General features: G+C 41.4%; 2 protein-coding genes and 2 long non-coding RNA genes across 4 annotated transcripts; 1 reads left to right on the forward strand and 3 right to left on the reverse strand.

Annotated features, from left to right (window-relative positions):
* Nucleotides 1-1,425: 1,425 nt before the first annotated feature.
* Nucleotides 1,426-9,909, reverse strand: LOC136357550 (uncharacterized). Its single transcript, XM_066312932.1, has 4 exons — nucleotides 9,823-9,909; nucleotides 9,589-9,687; nucleotides 1,974-2,127; nucleotides 1,426-1,799 (listed from the first exon to the last, which is right to left on the reverse strand). Exons 1-4 carry the CDS (start codon nucleotides 9,839-9,841, stop codon nucleotides 1,784-1,786), a joined length of 288 nt encoding a protein of 95 aa, XP_066169029.1. The 5' UTR covers nucleotides 9,842-9,909; the 3' UTR covers nucleotides 1,426-1,783.
* Nucleotides 7,867-8,633, forward strand: LOC136357551 (uncharacterized). The gene is made up of 3 exons (XR_010742909.1): nucleotides 7,867-7,955; nucleotides 8,035-8,314; nucleotides 8,399-8,633. It is a non-coding gene; the product is annotated as an uncharacterized lncRNA (long non-coding RNA).
* Nucleotides 9,910-16,833: 6,924 nt separating the features above from the next.
* Nucleotides 16,834-17,331, reverse strand: LOC136351563 (formin-like protein 4). Its single transcript, XM_066303742.1, has one exon. The coding sequence runs from the start codon at nucleotides 17,329-17,331 to the stop codon at nucleotides 16,834-16,836; it is 498 nt and encodes a 165-aa protein (XP_066159839.1).
* Nucleotides 17,332-20,122: 2,791 nt separating this feature from the next.
* LOC136351629 (uncharacterized) lies at nucleotides 20,123-21,703 on the reverse strand. Its single transcript, XR_010734777.1, has 4 exons — nucleotides 21,607-21,703; nucleotides 21,429-21,518; nucleotides 20,590-20,705; nucleotides 20,123-20,465 (listed from the first exon to the last, which is right to left on the reverse strand). It is a non-coding gene; the product is annotated as an uncharacterized lncRNA (long non-coding RNA).
* Between the last annotated feature and the right edge of the window lie 665 nt (nucleotides 21,704-22,368).

Consider the following 22,368-nt stretch of genomic DNA (forward strand, 5'->3'; position numbering starts at 1 on the left):
ACAAAAAATTGTCAACAGAGCAGCTGATTCTGTTAGCCTCTAGTTTCATGGGAACTTCTATCTGCAATTTTTGCAGTAGCGTGAATGCATTTGCTGAAACCTCTTCCTGGTTACATCCAATCATCAAATAAATCATTGCCATAGTCTTTTGGGGAATTCGTTGTGTAACTTTGTAAGCAACGATTGAACACAAAAAGTGTACTGAGACTTGCGTGCGGGTGCGCCACCCACATGAATCAATTTTGCTTTGCTTCAATTTGCTGCATATATGAATCTGTACAAGCCTGGCTGCCTGGATCGAGGCCATGGCGGCAGCAGCCTTGTGGCTTGAGGAGGCGGCCTCTATCGGCGCTCTGCTTGAAGTAAACTTCCCCGGCCAAGTAACACGGCGCTGCCGGCGTTCGAGGGCAGTCGAGAGAAGTCTGGGCTCTCGATTTGGGCCGCAGCTGGTGCCTGATGGACGCTGGACGTCGTTTCCGGTAGCGTCCACGGTTGGCCGCTATTTGTGAGAGCGTCCATACCTGGACGCTGTTAGAGATAGCGTCCTTCCTATTTTGTTTAATAGAAGTAAACATTTACTAATTATTTAATTTGATGATTAATATTTATTATAAATAAAAAATTGGGGACGGAGAAAAGTAGGCGAAGAGACGGGACGTGAGACAGAGAGAGAGATGGGTGGGCAGGGGGCCGGGATGGATAAGAACGTGCGGCTCGGGTCGGTTTTACAGGGTATCGGTTTTTTAGAAAACCGGCACCTATAAGATATTATAGGTATCTTTTTTTTTAAAATACCATCACCTATTCCTGTTACCACAAAAATACTAGTTCCTAGGTAGGCCCCGCGCCAACTAAAAGGTACCGAATTTTCAATAAAAACCACCATCTTTCTCTGACACCAGTATAGGTGCATGTTCTTTTTAAAAACCAACACCTTTTTGATGATAAAGGTGCCGGTTCTTTGGATTTTGGCGGGCAGATGGGCTCGTGGGTGGGGAAAGGCGCTATAGGTACCGATTTTACCTACTCTGGCACCTATAGTGCTGACAGCGAATTGATGTTTTGCAGTAGTGAGATGTTGTGTGTATATGGGAGGTAGGATCAGGTATTATTGGTGTATTATATATTTATAGATAACTATTACTCCCTCCGTTACAGAATATATATAGTTTTAGAGTTGGAAACGGTTATTAAGAAAGTAGGTAGAATTAAATAAGAAGGGGTTGTGATTGGTTGAGAAGTAGAGATAGGTAGGAAAAGTGAATGGTGGAGGGTTGTGATTGATTGTAAAGAGAATGTTGGTGGAGAAGCTGTTATATTTTAGAACAAATCCTAAGTGCTAAAAGTTATTATATTTTAGGATGGAGGGAGTATATGAATTGGCTACAATATTGGTTATAAATGATTTTGAGCTAGTAATTGACTATACATAATTAAACTTGCTATGATGAACCCAAAACAAGGTTCATTGTTTTGATACACCCAATATACAACTGATCACTGACCAATCAGTAATAAACCAATGAACAAATCGAATACATCTTATTTAATGGCTAATGAACCACATGAAGAAATTAAACAACCCTACATATCTAGGTTCGCTGCTGCTCCCAAACATGTATTTACAGAAAGATACACGACAACACACAGAGACTTCCTCTCTCAATATGACTATTTGTATATACGGTGCTTGTATGAGTATATGCAATCTGTTGATTGTTCTTCATCGATCATCAAGCACTGCCAAATCAGTTAAGATCAGCCCTTGAGTGACGGATACCTCTTATTCGTGCCCTTGCCTGAGAAGAAGAAACATATATTAACAACAAATTAATTAATTACTGGAGAAGTCAAACCAATATCGATTTCACATGCATCTATCTAGATATAGCTTAGCTAGGAGAGAGAAAATTCATTTTCCCCGAAAAAAAAAAGGAGAGAGAAAATTCATTAGATTGATAGTTTTTGCTCACTTTGGCTGCTTGTCGTAGTAGCCAGCACCTCCCAGCTGCTGGCCTTGGCCGCTGCTTATGCTGTTATAGTAGTAGGAGTACTGGTCTGCAGTCTTGGACTTGTAATCTGAATATTGCTGCGCAGGCACTCTTCCTGTGGTGCTTTTCGATGATCCTGCAGACGCAGATGGCCGCACAAAATTAGTGGTGTGCAAAAGGAGAGCGTGAAAACACATGAGAACACTACGCCAGATCCTCACACCTCTGACGGGATACCTGTGACGGGCAAACGAATTGGTCAGTAGTGACCGTTACCTTTGACGGGTTATACGGGATGCCGTCACCGGTGAGGCATCTGGCCGCGGCCCGTCACAGGTATCCCCTCACCTGTGACGGGCCGAAAGGAAAACCCGTCAGAGGTATACCAGTGACGAGTTTTTCTTCCAACCCGTCACTGGTATCCCCTCACCTGTGACGGGCCGATACATTAGAAGCCGTCAGAGGTGATGGGCCGCCACCTGTGACGGCTTTCATTTCTGGCCCGTCACAGGTGAGAGGATACCAGTGACGGGCCGTTGAATAGAAGCCCGTCAAAGGTATGAGCAATACCTTTGACGGGCTTTTTTTATCTAACCCGTTTGAGGTGTGTTGGGTCTATAAATACCCCCAAACTGCCAACTGCTTTCCATCCCGACCATTGTACTGTTCACAAATCGGTTGGGAGGGCAAGGGGGGCGATTTTTTGCTAAAATTCAAGGTAAAAAACACATTATTCTCCATTCATTCTCAACATATCGATCATCATTTATTTTTCTTCGTATGTTGTTGATTTCAGATGGATCGTAGATGGATGTACTATGCGCATCGTTCGTCTACCGAGTATAGGGAGGGGGTCACTGAATTTGTCACATTTGCGGATAATGACAGAAAAAGTAGGATGAGCATGCACATGTTGTGCCCATGTAGGGACTGTAAGAATGAACAGATGATCGAAGACAAGGATGAAGTGCATGCTCATTTGATAATGAATGGATTTATGAAGAAATATACCTGCTGGACCAAGCATGGAGAGCAAGAGGCGCCTGATGTCGCAGCTGAAGAAGTGTTGGATCAGGATGTAGAGAACACCGCCGCAGCTCGAGAAGGCATGTTCGTACCTTCTCCTTTAGGTGGAGAGACCATAGATTTGGACACTCAATGTCTATCTACAATGTTGCATGACATTGAAGACGCAGAGGACAACGACAGAGATTATGAGAAGTTTAGTAAGTTGGTGGAAGATTGCCAGATGTCGTTGTATGATGGATGCAAGTCGAAGCACAGCAAGTTGTCATGCGTGTTGGAACTCATGAAGCTTAAGGCTAGTAATGGCTGGTCGGACAAGAGTTTTACAGAACTCCTTGAGCTGTTAAAGGATCTGTTGCCAGAGGGGAACAATTTACCTCAGACGACATATGAAGCGAAGCAAGTATTATGTCCGTTGGGCCTGGAGGTCAGAAGAATTCATGCATGTCCGAACGACTGCATTTTGTATTACAAGGAATACGCTGACTTGGATGTCTGCCCTATCTGTGGGGCATCAAGATACAAACGAGCAAAGAGTGAAGGTGAAGGAAGTAAGTCAAAGAGGGGAGGCCCAGCAAAGGTGGTGTGGTATCTCCCAATTGCGGAGCGCATGAAGAGAATGTTTGCGAACAAGGAACAAGCTAAGCTTGTGCGCTGGCATGCCGAAGAACGGAAAGTCGATACTATGCTGAGGCACCCAGCAGATTCAGTACAGTGGAGGACAATCGATAGGATTTACCAGGAATTCTCAAATGACCCAAGAAACATGCGTTTTGCAATGTGTACGGACGGCATTAATCCTTTTGGTGATTTGAGCAGTCGTCACAGTACATGGCCAGTTCTGCTTGTTAACTATAACCTTCCTCCCTGGTTGTGTTTCAAAAGAAAGTACATTATGCTTGCCATGCTCATTCAAGGACCGAGACAACCTGGTAACGATATCGATGTGTTCCTTGAACCGATAATCGATGACTTCGAAAGGCTATGGAATGAGGGCACACGAACATGGGACGCATATGCACAAGAGTATTTCAACCTCCATGCGATGCTGTTTTGTACCATCAACGATTATCCGGCCCTTGGCAACCTTTCTGGCCAAACTGTGAAAGGGAAATGGGCGTGTTCGGAGTGTATGGAGGAAACAAGAAGCAAATGGTTGAAGCATTCACACAAGACGGTCTACATGGGTCACAGGAGATTTCTCCCAAGGTATCACCCGTATAGGAATATGAGAAAGAATTTCAATGGACACAGAGATACAGCCGGACCCCCGACAGAGCTAACAGGGACAGAGGTGCACAACTTAGTGATGGGAATAACCAACGAACATATAACCATTTGGACATATAACCATTCATGGAGTGTGTACTGCTATATATGTTGCTAGACCTATTGAATTTTGTGGACTTGCATTTATACTCCTCCTGCTGCTGTTTTATGTCAATCATGCAAATTCTGTACCCTTGCTGCTGCTGTTTTTTAAATTTTCATGATTGATTCAGTGGTTATATACCTCTACACTTGTTCTTTTTTTATGCATAAGAACAGATTTTGTGCACTCTCTCTTTTTTTATGCATAAGAACAGATTTTCTGCACTTGTTCATTTTTTTATCTACAATAATATATGCATGATTTATATACCACTGCTGTTGTTGCCCCTGTACTTCTTGTTAAATGGCCAAGGATGAATTGCTTAATAACATTCTATCTATACCTGTTCTTTTCTTTATGGATAAGAACAGATTATCTACACTTGTTGATTTATATACCCTTGCTGTCTATGTGAATTTCCCTCTGCTGTTGCTGTTTATGTGAATTTCCACCCTGCTGTTGCTGTTTATGTGAATTTCCACCCTGCTGTTGCTGTTTATGTGAATCTCCCCTTGCTGTTGCTGCCCCTGTGGCATATATACCCCTACTGCTGTTATATGGCCCTGCTACTGCTCTTATTGCTGCTATTATATGGCCATGCTGTTGCTACTACTCTAATTTCCTGCACTTGCTCTTTTCCTTATGGATAAGAACAGATGAACTACACTTGTTCTATTTTATTGATAAGAACAGATGAACTACACTTGTTCTATTTTCTTTGGGTTGCTTTTTTCTCCTAGTAGCTGATTTCCTCTTTTTATCCCTTCATGCAAATGATTATAATTGATGCATATTTCTCAGCAAAACTGAGGCCATATCTTTCATAGTATACCCCGTATTACATTGGATCTAATGCTATTTAGTCTAATGGTAGGAAATTTATAATCTTTTTCGCGAAAGTTAAACCATGTCAACGCCCGGCGCAAACCCGCCCTCCCCAACACCTGCGAGGATCCAGGAAGAAGCAAACCCAGCCACAGAGGCAGTTGCCGAAGGTCATCCCGCGACAACGGCGGTCCAACAACCCGAAATTCATGGTAATTTATAGGATAAATTTTCACCACATGACCACATAAATTTTAGCTAGCACCCCTTAGCAAATATTGCCTTCTGTTTGTGCTGCAGAATTGCCGCAGGAACAACATACGTCGATGTCGGGCGAGACAAGTGCAAGTAGGTCTAGTAGAAATCCGCGGTCACAAAATATATGGCCGACCACAGTGCAAGTTATAAGAGAGGTTGACGCTAGTGGTAGGCCCACGGCGCCCAGGACTGTCATTGGAAGATGGTCTAACTGCTGCGGGATAGCGGCACGTGAGAACTTCGGGATCCTCCATAAAGATATCGGGAAGGTCACAGAAGCCGAGAAAGAGCGAGCTTGGACGGCAATGGAGAAATGGTTCACATTTCCAGCCGAAGCAAAGGATAGGCTCAAGCGGAAGGCATTCCAAAAGATGGGCAAAGCTTGGAAGAATTGGAAGTCGAAGCTCTTCACCGAGTATGTCAACCCGCCCGGCAATCATACGCCGTTCGATGAATACCCTCAAATAACCGAAGCGGTGTGGGAGGAATTCTGCTCTCTCAAGACCACCCAAGAGTTTAGGGAATCCAGCGAGGCACATCGCGTACTGCAACAGCGGAATGAGCACCCGCATCGGCTGGGCACCGCAGGGTACATCGGCAAGGAGGCAATATGGGCCCAAGAAGATGCAGCCGCTGCAGCAGCGAATGTCCCTGCCCCGTTTTCAGACATCCCTGAACAAAGAGCTCGCAACTGGGCGCGGGCAAGGGGTAAGGTCAACCCGGACGGCTCTGTCACATTTGAGAACAAAAGTGATGCCGTCGTCTATCAGGAACTGGTGAGTTCACTACTTAACCTAACTAATTTCCGTCCGTATAAAGTACAAGTTCGTATAAACGACTATCTTCTTTTCTAGTTGGGCTTGGTTGCTGAACAAGCTTCACAAAGCGAGGTTGAGTCCGCGCCGAAGAGGCGCGAAGATGACATCCTCACAAAGGCGCTCGGAACCAAAGAACATCCTGGCCGAACTCGGGGAATTGGTAGCGATGTGCCCTGGAAGCATGGACTCCCTCAGTACAGCTCCCAATACAGGAAACGGAAAGTCTCCAAGGAAGAGAGGGACGCTCGTTTGAAGGCCGAACTTAAGGTTGAGGTCATTCAAGAACTAGAAGCTAGCATGAATGCAAGGGTGGAAGAAAGGGTTAACAAGGTGCTCGCCGACATGAATATACCCCGAGTCACAACACCTGCTGTGCAACCAACTCCTCGTGTACAACACGACGCGAGTCCGTCACAGCATAGGAGTAGTTGTGCATCCACAGAGGTGCCGGCCCCTGGTCTCCCGATCGCACCACTAGCTGCAGTGGACCACATCGAGGTAATTGTTGTTATCCGATCCATATCTAATAAAAGACATTTACACATTCCAATATTAAATTCAAACTTTCACCTTATGCAGGGCGCAGCACAGTGTGTCCTACTAGCGAGAGTCCACCCAACTTTCGCTCCTGAAGTCGCTGAGGGCATGGCTTTCAAGCCCTCGGTTACAGACAAGGTCCACGGCGCAGACCTGCTAGCTGGGTATGCCAAGGTGTCCATCGATACAGTAAAGGACACCTGGTCAGGCTATCCGCTGCCCGTGCCCCCAAATGATGAAATCATGACTTTGGGCGATGCGCGCAAGACGTTCATACAATGGCCTAAAGAAGACATAGTTGTGAAGATGACTCCTCGTCCAAGTCGACCGACGGAGCTTACACCTCCCAAGTCTAAGCTATCAATTGAGGCTCCCCGTGGACCGGCATTGTCAGTACCTCATTCTCCCGGTGGAGCTGATATGGACTTGGCAGATATAGCTCAAAGCTTGGCTCCAATAAAGACCACAAGAAAGGCCGATAGCTCCCCACCACTTGTCAAGGGCCAGAAGCGTGAACGAGGCAAGGGGAAGGTCGGGGAGTTGGCGCCGGAGCCAAAAAGGGGCAAGGCTGCGACGTCGATGCCGGTGAGCAAATCGGGGAAGGTCGTGAGGGCGCCAGCCCAATTTGAGCTAGGCATGCCATTGGTGGAGGACAATGTGTTAGCTGTGATGGGTATTGCTTGCCGAGAGCTACATAAGCAATACATGGAGCTAAGCAATGCCAAGCGGAAAATGAGGGAGTCATCCATAGTTGGACATCACGACCACCAGCCGTTCCTATCGTCGCCTGCCTATATAACTATAGGCTTTGATGACCTCTTCGACCTTTTCAGGATCCGGAAGTTGGACACTGGTCTTCTAAAATGCTACTCCTTGTAAGTGCATACCTTCTATACTTGTGATATGACTGGACTATATCTCCTAATTAAATTAGTTCTAATACGTAAATATTTTAAGGTTGTGTTGGATCGAGAGTCGTCGCCATGGTAATCAGGTTGGGTTCCTTGATCCATCCATGGTGAATGAGGTTAATTTACAACAGAGCTCCACTGAGGTGGTTGACTATGTCAACCGGTGTTTATGGGCCCATCAAGACAAGGAGTACATCATGTGCGCACACAACCAAGAGTAAGAGGACAATACCCTTCGTGTATATTGTTTTTGAAGTTAAGGTTCTTAGTACTAACGCTACATAACCACTGCGCAGGCGACATTGGATTCTCCTAGTCATCGTACCTAAGTGGAGTAGGGTTACCTACCTTAACTCCAATAAGTCCAAAGATTATGATTTCAGTGAAATCACCAAGGCCTTAAATATGGCTTGGGGCCCATATGTGGAAAAGGGTGGTAGGCACAAGGAGGGCAAGAACGAACTTTATCATGACACCAAGTTTGCATGCGCACAACAGATCGGAGACCAATGTGGTTTCCACGTGTGCCACAACATGTCAACACTTCTAAGAGAGGTGAAAGATTTCGACCCTGAGGTTGTTGCTAATGGCGAATAAGCTCATTTCAATATCTACATTGCTATTCAAAACGTGCTAATTAACCTCTTATTTATTAAACAGAAAGGTAGAGCTGGCTTCAAGATCTCACCCATCAACCCCCCCGCTATCAGAGGCGAATTGTGCGCCTTTATTCTTGCAGAAATAATGAACAAGAAAGGACGTTTTCATGCCAAATAGACTCATGAACTTGGCTAGATAATTTATTGTGATGTAAAAAAGATGTTTTTATAATTTCTGGCGATGTAAAAAATTATGTTTTTATAGAGTGCAATGTAATTTACTTTCATATGTGCAATATTTATGGTACTTTACTAAATTGTCATCACATTTGATCAACTACGATTTATGTTGTACGTCTCATCTGTTTTCTCCTTTTTTTTTTTCCTTATTGACAGGTTGTGCAGGTCGATGACATCATGGCTTTAATCCATTTGGTAAGTATATATGCGGTTCTATGAGCAACGACCGAAATTGTGGCTTTCAAGGGGTGTGAATTTGCTGTGCAAAATTGTGGCATTTGAACTGCATATATGTGTTGTTGGGGATCTGTGATGTTATATTGGGGGGGTGATGTATCTGTGATGGATCTGTGACTGGAATATATCTGTGATGTTTCTATTTTTCAGAGGGCATGGCTAGCAAATCCTGAGGCTAGCCAATATTTAGCATTTATTTTTTTTCTGGAATTAACTCATCAGTGACGGGTCAGAACAAAAATCCGTCAAAGGTAACATAACCTGTGACGGACTAGCAAATAAAGGCCCGTCAGAGGTGACCTACCTGTGACGGGCCTTTACTTTTGGGGCCGTCACAGGTAGATCACCTGTGACAGCTTCTAACTACGGAGACCTCAACCTCTGACGGCCTTTATTTAAAGGGCCGTCAGAGATGAGTCACCTGTGACGGGTCCTAACTCGCTCAAGGCTAGCGGAGACCAACACCTCTGACGGCCTTCTAGTAACTTGCCCGTCAGAGGTGGGTGTCACCTGTGACGGCCGGCCACCCGTCAAAGGTGACTGGACTCACCAGTGACCACTGATCACTGACCATGCGCGAAGCCGTCAAAGATGAGGGTTTGGGCCCGTCACAGGTGACCTTGGCCAGTGTAGTGGAAGTTTTTCGATTACTAATAATGTTTAAATGTCTACAGTACTTTTAATTTTAGTATTGTTTCATGAAGGAAAATATCTTTTTGTGGAGTTTGTATTTGCTATAATTAATAACCATTAATTGTACTATAAAATAATTACCATTGTGGTACGATGAAGCCGTTGATTGCGAGTTATTTCCTCCATAGGAAGATCCATAGAATGTTGTTCCCTGCTGAGCAGGCACTGAGTTATGAAATCCTGCGAGAATTCATCAGTCCGTTACAAATTTGATTTCAGAGGCAAAAGCTATAGTTAGGTTTGATGCAGATCCATAGAAATATAAAGAACAGTACAATATTATTTGGACCATGAGTTGGAGTAATACTAACTCACCTGATCCGTACGACGACATCTTGATCTTGTCAGGCCTGTGAAATCTCTTGCTTCTGATCGATGCTTAGAGGATGTTATTGTTGGAGAAGAATTAACGTATTGGATCAGTTTATATAGTGCTCTCCATTTCAAAGACAATCAAAATTCTGAGAAGATTCATCGACAATGCACACCAATTTGTAGGCATTTCAGCCTCTCTTCTTCTATTCGCCGTTAAATTAATGAGATAATCCCTTATATGCCACTGAAAATTGGTCTGATCCTTTATATGCCACTGAAAATTGGCTCTTCCCTTATATGCCATTGGTTCAAATTTGCACACCCTCTCATGCCACTACCGTCAGTTGACCGTGTGTTGACCGTTAACTCTCAAGTAAAAAAGACATATTTGCCCTCTCTGAGTTGTTAGGCATGCCCTATACTCAGAAGGGTAAATACGTTTTTTTTCCTTGAGAATTAACGGTCAACACACGGTCAACTAACGGGAGTGGCATGAGAGGGTGTGCAAATTTGGATCAATGGCATATAAGGGAAGAGCCAATTTTCAATGGCATATAAGGGATCAGACCAATTTTCAGTGGCATATAAGGGATTCTCTCTAAATTAATTGAGGATTGCTCAAGAAGCAACCTCCTATTTCCGTGAAATATGCATGCCATTAGCCGAGTAAAATTAATCTCAACTGAAAACTTCTCGAAATTTTCAGTTGCTAGGGTACGTAACGTGTACACGGCCACGTGGGTACGCGTATTGTTTGACAGGTGTCTGAAATTTTGCACGTAACGTGTTGCGTTGACAGAATGGCTGTGTTCAGACAGTTTCACACTACTTCAATTGCAAACATGCTGCTCGATGAGGTTTTCCCGCCATTTTCCAACCAAACGGACTGGGGTAAGTTATGTTTGAATCGTCGACAGCTTCCACATATACGTGTTATTTGACATAATTTTTATTTATAATGTTAAGCAAATATCCTGGAGATTTCTCATTGCTCCCAGAACTAAATTAATTCAAGTAATCAACGAAAGGACTACGAACTTGCATGGATTTATCGTACCACTTTCTACTGAAATGAGATCAGGCTCAAATCTCATCTAGGAGGGGCTGGTTGGTGTCGGTGATTTTGACAAAAATACATTCAAATGGTCAAACCTTGTCGCGGTTCCGTTCAAGCAAACATCCTGGACATTTTGCATTCCACCCAGTATAATCCTAACAAACAAAACAACTAAACCTGAGTTTGTAAATTATTAAAGCAGGGTTTGCTGCTAATTTTCTCTCCCGCTTATCTTGCAGTTAGATCCAACCCAAATCTGAGAAATTTTGCATTCTGACAAAACATTAGCTGCTTAGTAAATTTAATTTCGATGTCGACGATAAAACTAACTTCCATGGCGTCGTTTGCCTGCTTTGGGTCTGAAATTAATCTGAACCTTCAAGCTCGGACATAATTAATCCGGTGTCGCCTGCTGTTGTTTTTCCTTCCCTTTTCCATGAAAAAACGATACAAAGATTTATTCAAATTCAAGGTGCTGTTATGGTCTGAAATTCCCAGTACAGCTGAATTGGGCTGAATGGTTTATTAGTGTACGTTGATGGGCCGTTGACAGAGCAAAATTGGGCATCTTTGTTGTCACGGAAGAGCCCCGAGGCCAAGGGATCAGCGTAAGATCAGTCTTCTTTTCATTCCATTCTTTCTTTTATTTAATTTATTTTGTAAGATCTGTCTAACGTGGTCTAATTTTTTTTTTGTGATGGTGAATTTTTTTTTTGCTGTCGATCTGTAATTCTATACTGGAACAGTGGTCGCAATTGTTTCACGTTTGCTCATCTATCTATCTATCTATCTATCTATCTATCTATCTATTATCTATTATATACTAACAGTCCATTAAACTTCCTAAAATCGCTCTCAAGCTACCATGTGGCATCCTAAAAACGCTCTCAAGCTGCCACGTGATGCGAGGAGAGAAGATGAGGGCCCACAGACAAAAAACGAAATCATCTCCCACAACCTCCGCATGTATGCATGCATGTGGCTGCTTTCCTTCCATGCTTAGCGGCAGGATTACCAAGTAATCAGGGTATTACATTAATGAGGTTTTTCTCTGTTATTTGGATCGTTGTGTAGGAGCCCATGTTGGGTTTTAGTCCGTTCAGCTGGCTAGGCCTTTGTGCCACCTATATATGCCATGTTCCTTGTATTAGGAGATTGGCTTTTAGTTTTCCTTTGTATTGTGCCGCCGCCGCCGCCTAGGTCAGGAAGGAGATGGTGATTCCATCTGCCTGACGTTTTGCCACCATTGTTGCTGCATTGGTTTGGACGAGCGTGATCGGGAATTAATTTCCTGGGCGTGTTCTGATTTCTGCCGAAGTCTTCTTGCTCTGATTGTGTGTCATTCTTGCTGCACGGGTGGAGTTTATCTACAGATTTGCTTAGTTTATTCATTGTAAACCTAATCATCTATCTATTTAAATTTGATCTAATGGAGCTATTCAGTTTAGTTTATCTGGAGTTATCGATCTTATGTGTCTGACCCTATATACTTTGCTGGACGAGATCTCTATCATCTTAATACTGCTGCTGCTCTTGAGTTATTCAAATGGAGATAACAGTATATATATTATCGCTGGAGACATACAGAGCACTGTGAAAGATTGGGACAAAACCGGGAACCGTAGCCGTTTCCTTATCACATTCCGTTTTTGCCCTGTTTTTTTTAGTTAGATTCAGTAGTTTAAAGATATTTAATGCTCTTTTCACAAAATTTCTAATAAAGTGATGGTTCTAGACAGTTAGATCTATCTAACAAATAAAATACTAAAATATTCTCCATGCATGGCTACAATAAGTACATATGCGCCTTCTTACCCCTGTTTTTTTTTTATAGTTCAAATCAAATTTTTACATGTCCCTGAATTCATACTCACATTGATGTCTCGTATACACATTGATCTCGGAGGAAGTAAAACACACTATGTCTACTGTTATAATATTTTTGGCTCAATTTTGGAGGCAAGATTTTAGAAATGACGCATTTATCCCATAGCGAGTTGTACACTCAACATAGTTCTGTTTACATCCCAATTTTAAGAGATCAAAATCATTTCGAGAACGATTGATAGAACATGGGCCTCTAATATTCCAAAAGAAATAGAAAGGACAACTGGAATTCAAACGAAATTTGGGCTAATTCAAACAAATTTTGTTGAATCCAAAGCCCGATATAAATTGCACAAAACATTTGAACTTTTTTGCATGAAGTTCAATAACTATTCTTAAGAAAATGAATTTAATAAAGTTTAGAACCCAAAACGAAGATTTGATATGTATTAAAAAGAGCATATAGTTTAGATGACAGTTTATAGGAGCCAACTCCATTGTTGCAACATAATACTTTCATATAATTCAAGATTTCATGGTTGTAAGTAATTTTAGTTTAGAATTTTTGTGTTGCAAGGATAATAAGCATTTAAAATAGTCACAAACAAAATATTGACAAAAAAACAGGTTGAGAATAGAATCAGGAACAGTCACGCATATACAAACATTATATTCACATGTATAGAGTAATATTTCAAGCAACATTAAATTAAATGCGGGCTTCCTTTCTAGTTATTATATACTAAAAGTCCATGAAACTTTCTACAAATGCTCCTAAGCCACCACTTGGCACTCTAATAAATTAGAGAAATTAAAGAAATTCTGAGAAAAAAGCAAAACATTCTACCCTTGATTTTCATTTAATACGGTGGACCCATTATTTGTCACCGTTAGATTTAAAAATATCCACCATACCCTCCCAGGGATACTCTGATCCCCCTTATGTACGTAATGTACATACTTACATTTGTCCGTCCATCCCTCCCTCCATCTCATATCTTCTATCATTCTTTTTATTTTTTAATTTTCTACCTAGCAAAATTTAATATGAGAATAAAATCAAACATTAGATAACAAACTGATTATAATCTATATATTATGTTATATACTAAAAGTAAAACACTCCTACACCATCACGCGTGACGCTCTATAAAATCGGACAAATCCTAAAAATCTATATATCTATCTATTATTATATAATAAAAATCCATTAACCATAGAATAAGTCCATTAAACTTTCTAAAACGCCTCAAGCAGTTAAGTTACGTGGGACTCCTACAAACGTTCCTACGTCGTCACATGACAATCTAATAAGTCGTTCATAAACACAAATAACTAAATTACGTGTACAATCTCATGGAACAAAATAAAAACTACATCCTCATGACTTTTCTTTAAATCAAAAAATATATATGTATACTGCAATATGAAAAAACATAAATTAAAAAACATCAATAATACACACCCTACATATTATTGAAAAAATATGACTAATCTATGTAGCATATAACCTACGTATTTATTGGTATATTAAAGCATATAATCAATAATTGAAATTATTAAAAATTTTATTTATGAAGGCACAACATTCAACGTGTAATTTATCATTACACAAGTGGTCATGTTATTCGTAACTATCGGATTATTTCTACATTATAGATAAGCATTTAGATTAAAAAACAATCATCCAAGTGTGTTAATAAATTGGAAAAAATACCAAGATGTATTTCATGGGTAGTAAAGAACCATCGTAAGGTATTTAGGGTTAGGCAAATTTTGCTATAGGACACTGTGATTTTGTGGTTTTAGCGGTAGGACACCGCCCGAACTCACTTTAGGAGGAAGACACTCCATAAACGTGGTAATTTGCCAATGGACACCATGCCAATTAGAATAATAATTTCTGGTTGAAGAGAAGAGAGAAATCGCGTAAAATGTCCAAAAATGCCCTTGGGCCCACATGTTAGTTCTCCTTTCTCTCCTGTCTCTCTTTCTATCCCCTCATCTCGACATCTGATGCGCGGAGCAGAGCGGCCACGGCGACACGGGGGCGAGGGTCGGAGCTACAGCGACGGCGGGACAGCTCGGGTGAGTTCTGGCGGCGGAACTCCGGGATGCGGCGGAAATCTGGCGGTGGGATGCCATGACCACCGCCCGTTACTACCGCCAGCCCTCGCCTTCCCGCCTCCGCTGCCACTGACCCCGTCCCCACCATCATCCTCAACGCCGCAGAGTCCACCAAGCGGCCGGTCAACGGGATCTCCTCCTCTCTCTCTACGTGTCTCACCCATGGTGGAGAAGGCAAGCTCAACATCTCCATCGCCCGCTGCTCGCCATGGTAGCCGCAACAGCAATAGTACGACAGCGGCGACCTTCTGTCGTCGACAAGCCCGCTCGACCGCGCGGCACTTCACGTGGCGTCGTCGCCACGCGGCGGCGGGTGTGTCAGGCTCGACATTCTAGCGGCGCTGGAGGTGCTGGAGGAGGAGGAAGCGTGAAAGCCCGTAGTGTCCGCCGTCGCCATCGCGGAGTCAGCATCGTCCTCCGCCACCACGACCACCCGACACCGCGCATTAGACGCCGGAAGGAGGGGATGGAGACAGGAGAGATAGGAGAGCTGACATGTGGGCCCAAGGGCATTTTTGACATTTCACGTGATGTCTCTCTCCTCTTCAACCGGAAATTATTATTATAATCGGCGCGGTGTCCATTGGCAAATTACTACGTTTATGGAGTGTCTTCCCCTAAAAGTGAGTTCGAACGGTGTCCTATGGCTAAAACCACGAAATCGCAGTGTCCTATAGTAAAATTTTCCATAGCTAATGAGGAAGAAAAAAACACTATGATACCCCTTACTAATTAAAATAGACGTGGAGGGTGGGAAGGTGGTTAGGGTAAGATTGGGTAAACAATAAATTATAGTTGTTTGGATAGGACAAGTAGTACTGCTCTAAAATCCCTTATATTTTGAAACAAAATTTAACTTTCTCGGATTTATGCGACGAAGTATAAATCTATCTTTAATTATATGACATAGTTCTATTAGCTATATGTTTAATAGAAAATCTTAAATTAATTTATCCCAAAATCCAAAAAGACACGGAGAGTTTAAAAGCAATTACTCCCTCCATTCCATAATATAAGGCACAACTACTTTCTTTGGATGCTCCATAATATAAGGCATGCATGCTTGCATGCAATTAACTAGGACCTCTTCTTCATTAAATTATTACTTTTTTAAATCATCTACCCTTAAGATCTCTAATTCTATTGGATGCATGTACTACATTTATTAGGGTGATCTAAACTAGGAGATGATAATAATTGTTTCTTGGTCTTTGAGTTAAGGGTGGTTGTACCTTATATTTTAGAACGGAGGGAGTATTACTTAAAGTATAATAATACCCATAGTACAATATATAGTTTCATAGAAACTTCATGGTGATGATACAATATTTTCTTATAAATTCAAAACGGCATGCTTTCACATAATTTTAGTTAACAATTTTTTATGTTGCAAGCGTAACTAGAATAAAATCATAACCAACGTTCATAGAAATCCCAAATAAGTTTGAAAGTACAAAGGATATTTCAATAAAAAAACCAACTACGTGTAAGCATTCGTAATAAAATTTCGAACACATTAAATAAGATGCCCGCGCATGTGCACGGGCTACCTTCCTTGTTTTTAAATAAAAGATGATGACAAGTAATTGCAGCTGGCAGCACAATTATAATGACCAAGAATAACACAGTGCACTACACCAGATGCTCACACCTCTGACAGGATGCCTGTGACGAGTAAACGAAATGGTCACTGATGACCGTCACCTTTGACGGGTCATACGGGATGCCGTCATTGGTGAGGCATCCGGCTGCGACCCGTCACACGTAACTAGTCACCTGTGAGGCTGTGACGGGTTGAAAATAGAACCCGTCACAGGTGACTAGTTACCTATGACAGGTCGCAGCCGGACGACCCGTCAGATGTGAGGTTTACTCACCTCAAATGGCTTTAAGTCCTAGCCCGTTTGAGATGACTTCTGCCACTATATATATATCTCCTCTCCCAGCGGGGCCCACAGGAGGAGATAAGGCCGGCCGGCTCCCTCTTCTCCACTTCTCCTCTATCTCTTCCACTTCTTCTCTATCTCTCCTCTCGTTCTCTGTGTAGGGGCGGGAGGAGAGGCGCGGCGGCGCCGGGCCGGCGGGGTTGGCGGCGGCGGCCCGGCCGCCAGAACCGGCAGGGGCGGGAGGGGAGGCGCGGCGGCGGCCTGGCCGCCAGATCCGGCAGGAGCGAGGGGAGGCGCGGTGGCGGACGACGGTTGGAGCCATGGCGCGGTGTCGGCCGACGGCGGGAGGGGAGGCGGCTGAGGCCCGACGGCGGCAGCGGTCTCCACCTTCGCCGCCTCTGCCGGCGACGCCTCCAGCCGCGCCTCTGCCTCCGCCCGTGCTAGCTGGCCGCCACCTACGCCTCCACCTCCGCCGGCGCCTCCCCCCGACTCCCGGTCGCCAACACCACCGACGCCTCCCTCACCACTGCCACCGACCGTGCTAGCCGCCGGATCCGACCTCCACGAGGCTGGGGATGCGTAGATCTGAACGCCTGGTACCGCCTCCTCCATCCCCACCCACCGGCCACCTCGGTGGGGTTTCTTCTTCTTGTTGTTTTTTTTACTTAAATCTTGTTGTTGTTGTTGTTGTTGTTGTTGTTGTTGATTTGAGGTGTTTGGTTTGAGAATGTGGGCTCTAATGGTGGTTTCTTGTTTCTTGATTTTTGTTTGGTGGTGCGGCGCCTCCACCTGCATCTCCCTTCGCTGGTTCGTCATGGAGGACGACGAACTGTCGGCCAGCGTGCCCCTTTTGTGAATGATATGATATTGTTGTATGATAAATTCTTGCCATCCCCCTTTGTGAATGATTGGTATATGAGATGGTGATGCGGTGATGGAGGACAATGAACTGTTGGTCAATTTGAAGTTTTTGTGATGTGGTCAGTTTGAAGTTTTTTGTGATGTGGTCTGTTTGATGACAACAAGCAGCACCATGGCAGCGTGCGCCAATTTTCTTACTAGGGTTTTTTCACACTTGCGACGGGTTGCAATCTATTTTTCTTATTTTTTTGCTGGATTATAGACATCACTGACGGCTCACAAACTAATGGGCCGTTTGAGATAATAGTTACCTGCGACGGGTTCTATACGTGGCCCGTCATAGGGGCTGGTCACCATTGACGGCTCTTCACCCGTCAAAGGTGAAGAGAGTCATCACTGACCACTAATCTCTGATGAGGGGTCGAATCCGTCAGAGGTGATGGTTTAGGCCCGTCATAGCTAGCATGGTCCCACATAGTGGGGGTGAATCTAGAACGAAAATAAAAATATAGGGGGTGCTCATTTCTAATGTGTTTTACAAAGTATCATTTCTAATGTGTTTTACAAAGTATGATCGATGCTTGCATACCATCTAAATAGTTCTAAATAATTTGAAAAAAAAATTGACAACATTAATTGATATGAAAGATATCACTCCACAAACATAGAAGGCCAAATTTGACTTCTACAAGTTGCAAAAAAATAACAAAATAAATTGAAAACAATTATCGTACATTCGTAATTATATTTGATTTTTTTTACAATTTATAGAAATTAAATTTTAACTTGCATGTTTGTGAAGCGATATATTTTATATTAATTAGTTTTTTTATGATTATATGACATGCACAAAATGAGGGGATAGAGGATATCTCTTGAGGGATGAAAATGCTTTCACTTAATGGAAGACAAAATACTACAAAGGCACAACCACAAATTCAATAACACAATTGTTGATAATTGTTGGATTAATACTTCGTGAGTAAAAACCACTCGCTTCCCTAATCCCATGATCGTTCCATCCATTGAAGTAGACAAAAAAAAGCAAAAAACTAATAACTTAATAAGGAAGGCTTAGTAGCCAATTAGTCCACTTAATCACCTAGATGGACTATACATGTTGTCTTTGTTTGCTCCTTCTTACCTACGACCTGTTCGTTCTGCCCTTTTGCTTCAGGCTGCTCCTCTCCCGAAGCTGTGCGGCTGCTGCTCTGCATGCAGGGCTGGGGGTTCTGCCGGGATGGAGCTGGGGCTCTAGCCCCAATGAGCCCCAATTGTTTTCTCACCACAGGCTTATATACATTGTGGAATATGGTAACAACTACTACACCTGATTAATGGGCCTACACTATTACAAACGTTGTGAGATAAACATTGTGAATGTCCTTAGCCTTTGCTCCCACATCAAGCGAACAATCGTAATGTATATCGTCCTATTTAAGTTCTCACTATACGTAGAATAGTTAACCTGAAATTTGTATCGCTGAAACGCATATACTCTCTCCATTTTATATTATAAGCCATTTTGATTTTTTAGTCAACGTATTTAATTTGATCAAGCTTATACAAAAAATATCACATTTACAACACCAAATTAGTTTTCTTAAATCTAACATTAAATATATTTTTATAGTATATTTTTTTTGTCTTAAAAATACTACAAAACTATGTTTTCATGTAAACTTAATCAAGCATAAAAAGATTTGACTGTTTCTCAAAAAAAAAAGATTTGACTGGAAAAGAAAACAATATGACAGAGGAAGTATTTTATAAGCTTAGCCTAATTCTATCTAAACTCGTCATGCAAGAGTGGCATTATTTTTTTTTAGAGAATCCATTATATGCCACTAAGTTTGTCACACACTACGATTTGCCACTGATTTTGTCATGTTCTATAATATGCCATCAATTTTTGCATAACTTCTACTATTTACCATCATCATCTGTTAGCCTCCGTTAGTACGGTATAATTTTGACCAAATAACCAAAATACCCCTGGCACAAAAACTTCTAAAATTTGGACAAAAATTCTGAAGTATCATTAGAATGTTTATCCAAAATTTGGAAGTTTTATCAAGGGGTATTTTGGTCATTTGGATAAAATTGTACAGGTCGACGGTATATTGTAGAACGTGATATAATCATTCTCGCGTTTGAGTACTTCATTCTTATCGTGAGCATATTTCCCGAACTATTAATCCATTTTGAAATTTATAATAGTACTCCCTCCATCCCAAATTATAAAACCTATATTTTTTTACATGGTTTCAAATGACATACTTTAACTCTTAATTTATTTTATGTTATATTTCTAACAAATATAAAATTATTATCACATTAAAGTTATACAAAAATTACTATTATAAATTTGATTATTAGTTAAAAGTTACCGAGTTTGATTCTTTTTAAAATAAGGTGCACTATAATTTGGAACCGAGGGAGTAATACTTAACTAAGTATACGCTAATCACTAGCTCTGGTTTGCGTGCCATTGACTAGCTGAGCCAAACTAGAGTTTCGAATACAGCCTTCGTTGGTATATTTGGAAACATAAAATGATTCACTTTGAGTTATTCAACATTATTGTGCTGTACATTATTGTCAAAGGTATCAATATATACAGCTTCACATTTTATATATACAAACAAATTTGAACAAATTAAATAAACAAATTACATGTACTTCTACAATTGTTTCCTTCCCATGCATGCGTTGACCTTGACAACTACTATTTACATTATTCTTTACTATATGTACTACTTATATACATATGTACATGATATTGTAGTAACACACAGGCTCGAACGATGAACCATTGTTGACAATCACTGCATCTTCTTCTGTCATATGCCTTAATTATATGGCCAATCCGGTCAAGTCCTTACCTGGTGTGGGAAAAGAATTCGACTTGTCAATGTGTTTTAACATGGCCTTAATTATTTACCATGCATGCACCATATATTTAACATGAACATACAAAAAAAAAAAGAATTCCCTGTAAGTCCTTACCTGGAATAGGAAGTCCATTTGACTTGCTTTGGGCGCTAGTGTTTTGATTTGGTATACGAGGCTGTGAGCACCCTGACCATTGTTCCGAGGAGGAGGTGTACTAAAACCTTCAAGTCCTGCATATGTGCACAAGTTGGTTGCTTAAAGATTACCTTTCACAAATTTCTGCAGAATTTCTGCATATGTGCAAGCCAAGATATATATAAGTTTAGAATCTCTGTAGAATACAGCTAGGGAAGGTAATGGGTCAGAGCCCATGGGCTCTTTCACAACCCACCTCAGCCTTTAAATATTTTTAACTCAAAAATCTATTAAATCTTAGCCTAACCCTTTTCAGGCTCAGTCCTCATATTTTGTAGACTAAAATGTTGGGTACATTATCACCCCCCCCCCATAAATACAGCTCCTATCACCATTACATACATATATGCCAATAAATATATAGTTAGTGTTTTTTTTCTACAGCTCATTAAACCTTTTGAATATTCTACTTAGAAAAATGAGTTTCTTGAACTATATAGCAATCCTTTTGTTGGTACACGAAATGAGTTTGTTTTTAGTACTCCTATATCCCAAAATATAGCTACTATACTTTCTCGTTTAAATGACTATGTCAAAATATAAAGAGCTACCTTCCAAGTCAAATTTAAACTAGAAAAGTAGATATATTTTGGACCGGAGAGTACCATTCAACCAGTATGGAGGAAAAAAAGAAGCAAATTAATAAGGAACAAAACAGAACGGTGAAAATTAGTTCAATCGGCAAAACAACAAAAGCAACAAAAAAAATAAAATGATTTACATTCAAAGTTAGAATTGAAAAATAAAGCAACAATTACCTAGAAGGTTTAACCCTTCTTGATTAATGTCCGCCTGCCTTTTGGATTTTGCAGAGGATCCACCCTGGGGTGGCACAGAACTACTAGTTCCTGCATGTATAATGCGTCTATGAATTGCTAGAACAAAAGTAAACTACTAGAGAATACCTCAACTGCATATAATTTCGGAATATTATACCCTTAGCAGTGGCCATCTCTTGTTTCTGCAAGGATATGATCTTGTTGAGAAATGCTTCAATCAAATTGTTGCTGTATATTGCCTACTGATTCTGAGGAATTATTTTGGCCTAAGCATGTTTCTTATATAGCTAAGTAACCTTAGCCCAAAGGTTATTAATTAATTACGATCAATATGATGGGAAATTACAACGGAGTAGCTTGTCATTGAAGCTGTAAATTCTTTTTGCATCTATTAATTCTGTGTTAATTAGAGGCCATTTGTTATTAGTTCTCCCAATATAAGTTTAAGCGGAGATGGGCATGCACACAACACAAGTACTGCTATTGTTTAGCACATATACAAGTATTAACTAATTGTGCCATGTAGGACACATGTATTTATTTTTCTCCGATGTTACGGCAACTAGATTAAAACCGATCAAAAGTCCTCGATCTGAAAAAATGACAGGAACATAGCTAGGAAATTTTGCACGGTGACCAGCTGGAGTGGTTCCACTTCCGTGTCGGTGATTTTGGCATAATTTATTTTCTCTCTTCAAACTTACTGAGGTCTTTCGAATTAAACAAACATGCTAGAAATTTCACATCCATGAAAGAATATATGACGTACGTTTTACAATTAGTGTAGTAATATATGTTAACGTTAATTATAATTATAGATTCTGAGCATATGAAAAATATATAGCCAAGTTTGTATATATACCCCGCAAAAAAAAAGTTTGTATATATACAGCAAGTGGTCAGAGACTACTATACCTAT

Source organism: Oryza sativa, chromosome 8 (genome assembly GCF_034140825.1).
Source record: "Oryza sativa Japonica Group chromosome 8, ASM3414082v1".
Lineage (NCBI taxonomy): Eukaryota > Viridiplantae > Streptophyta > Magnoliopsida > Poales > Poaceae > Oryza > Oryza sativa.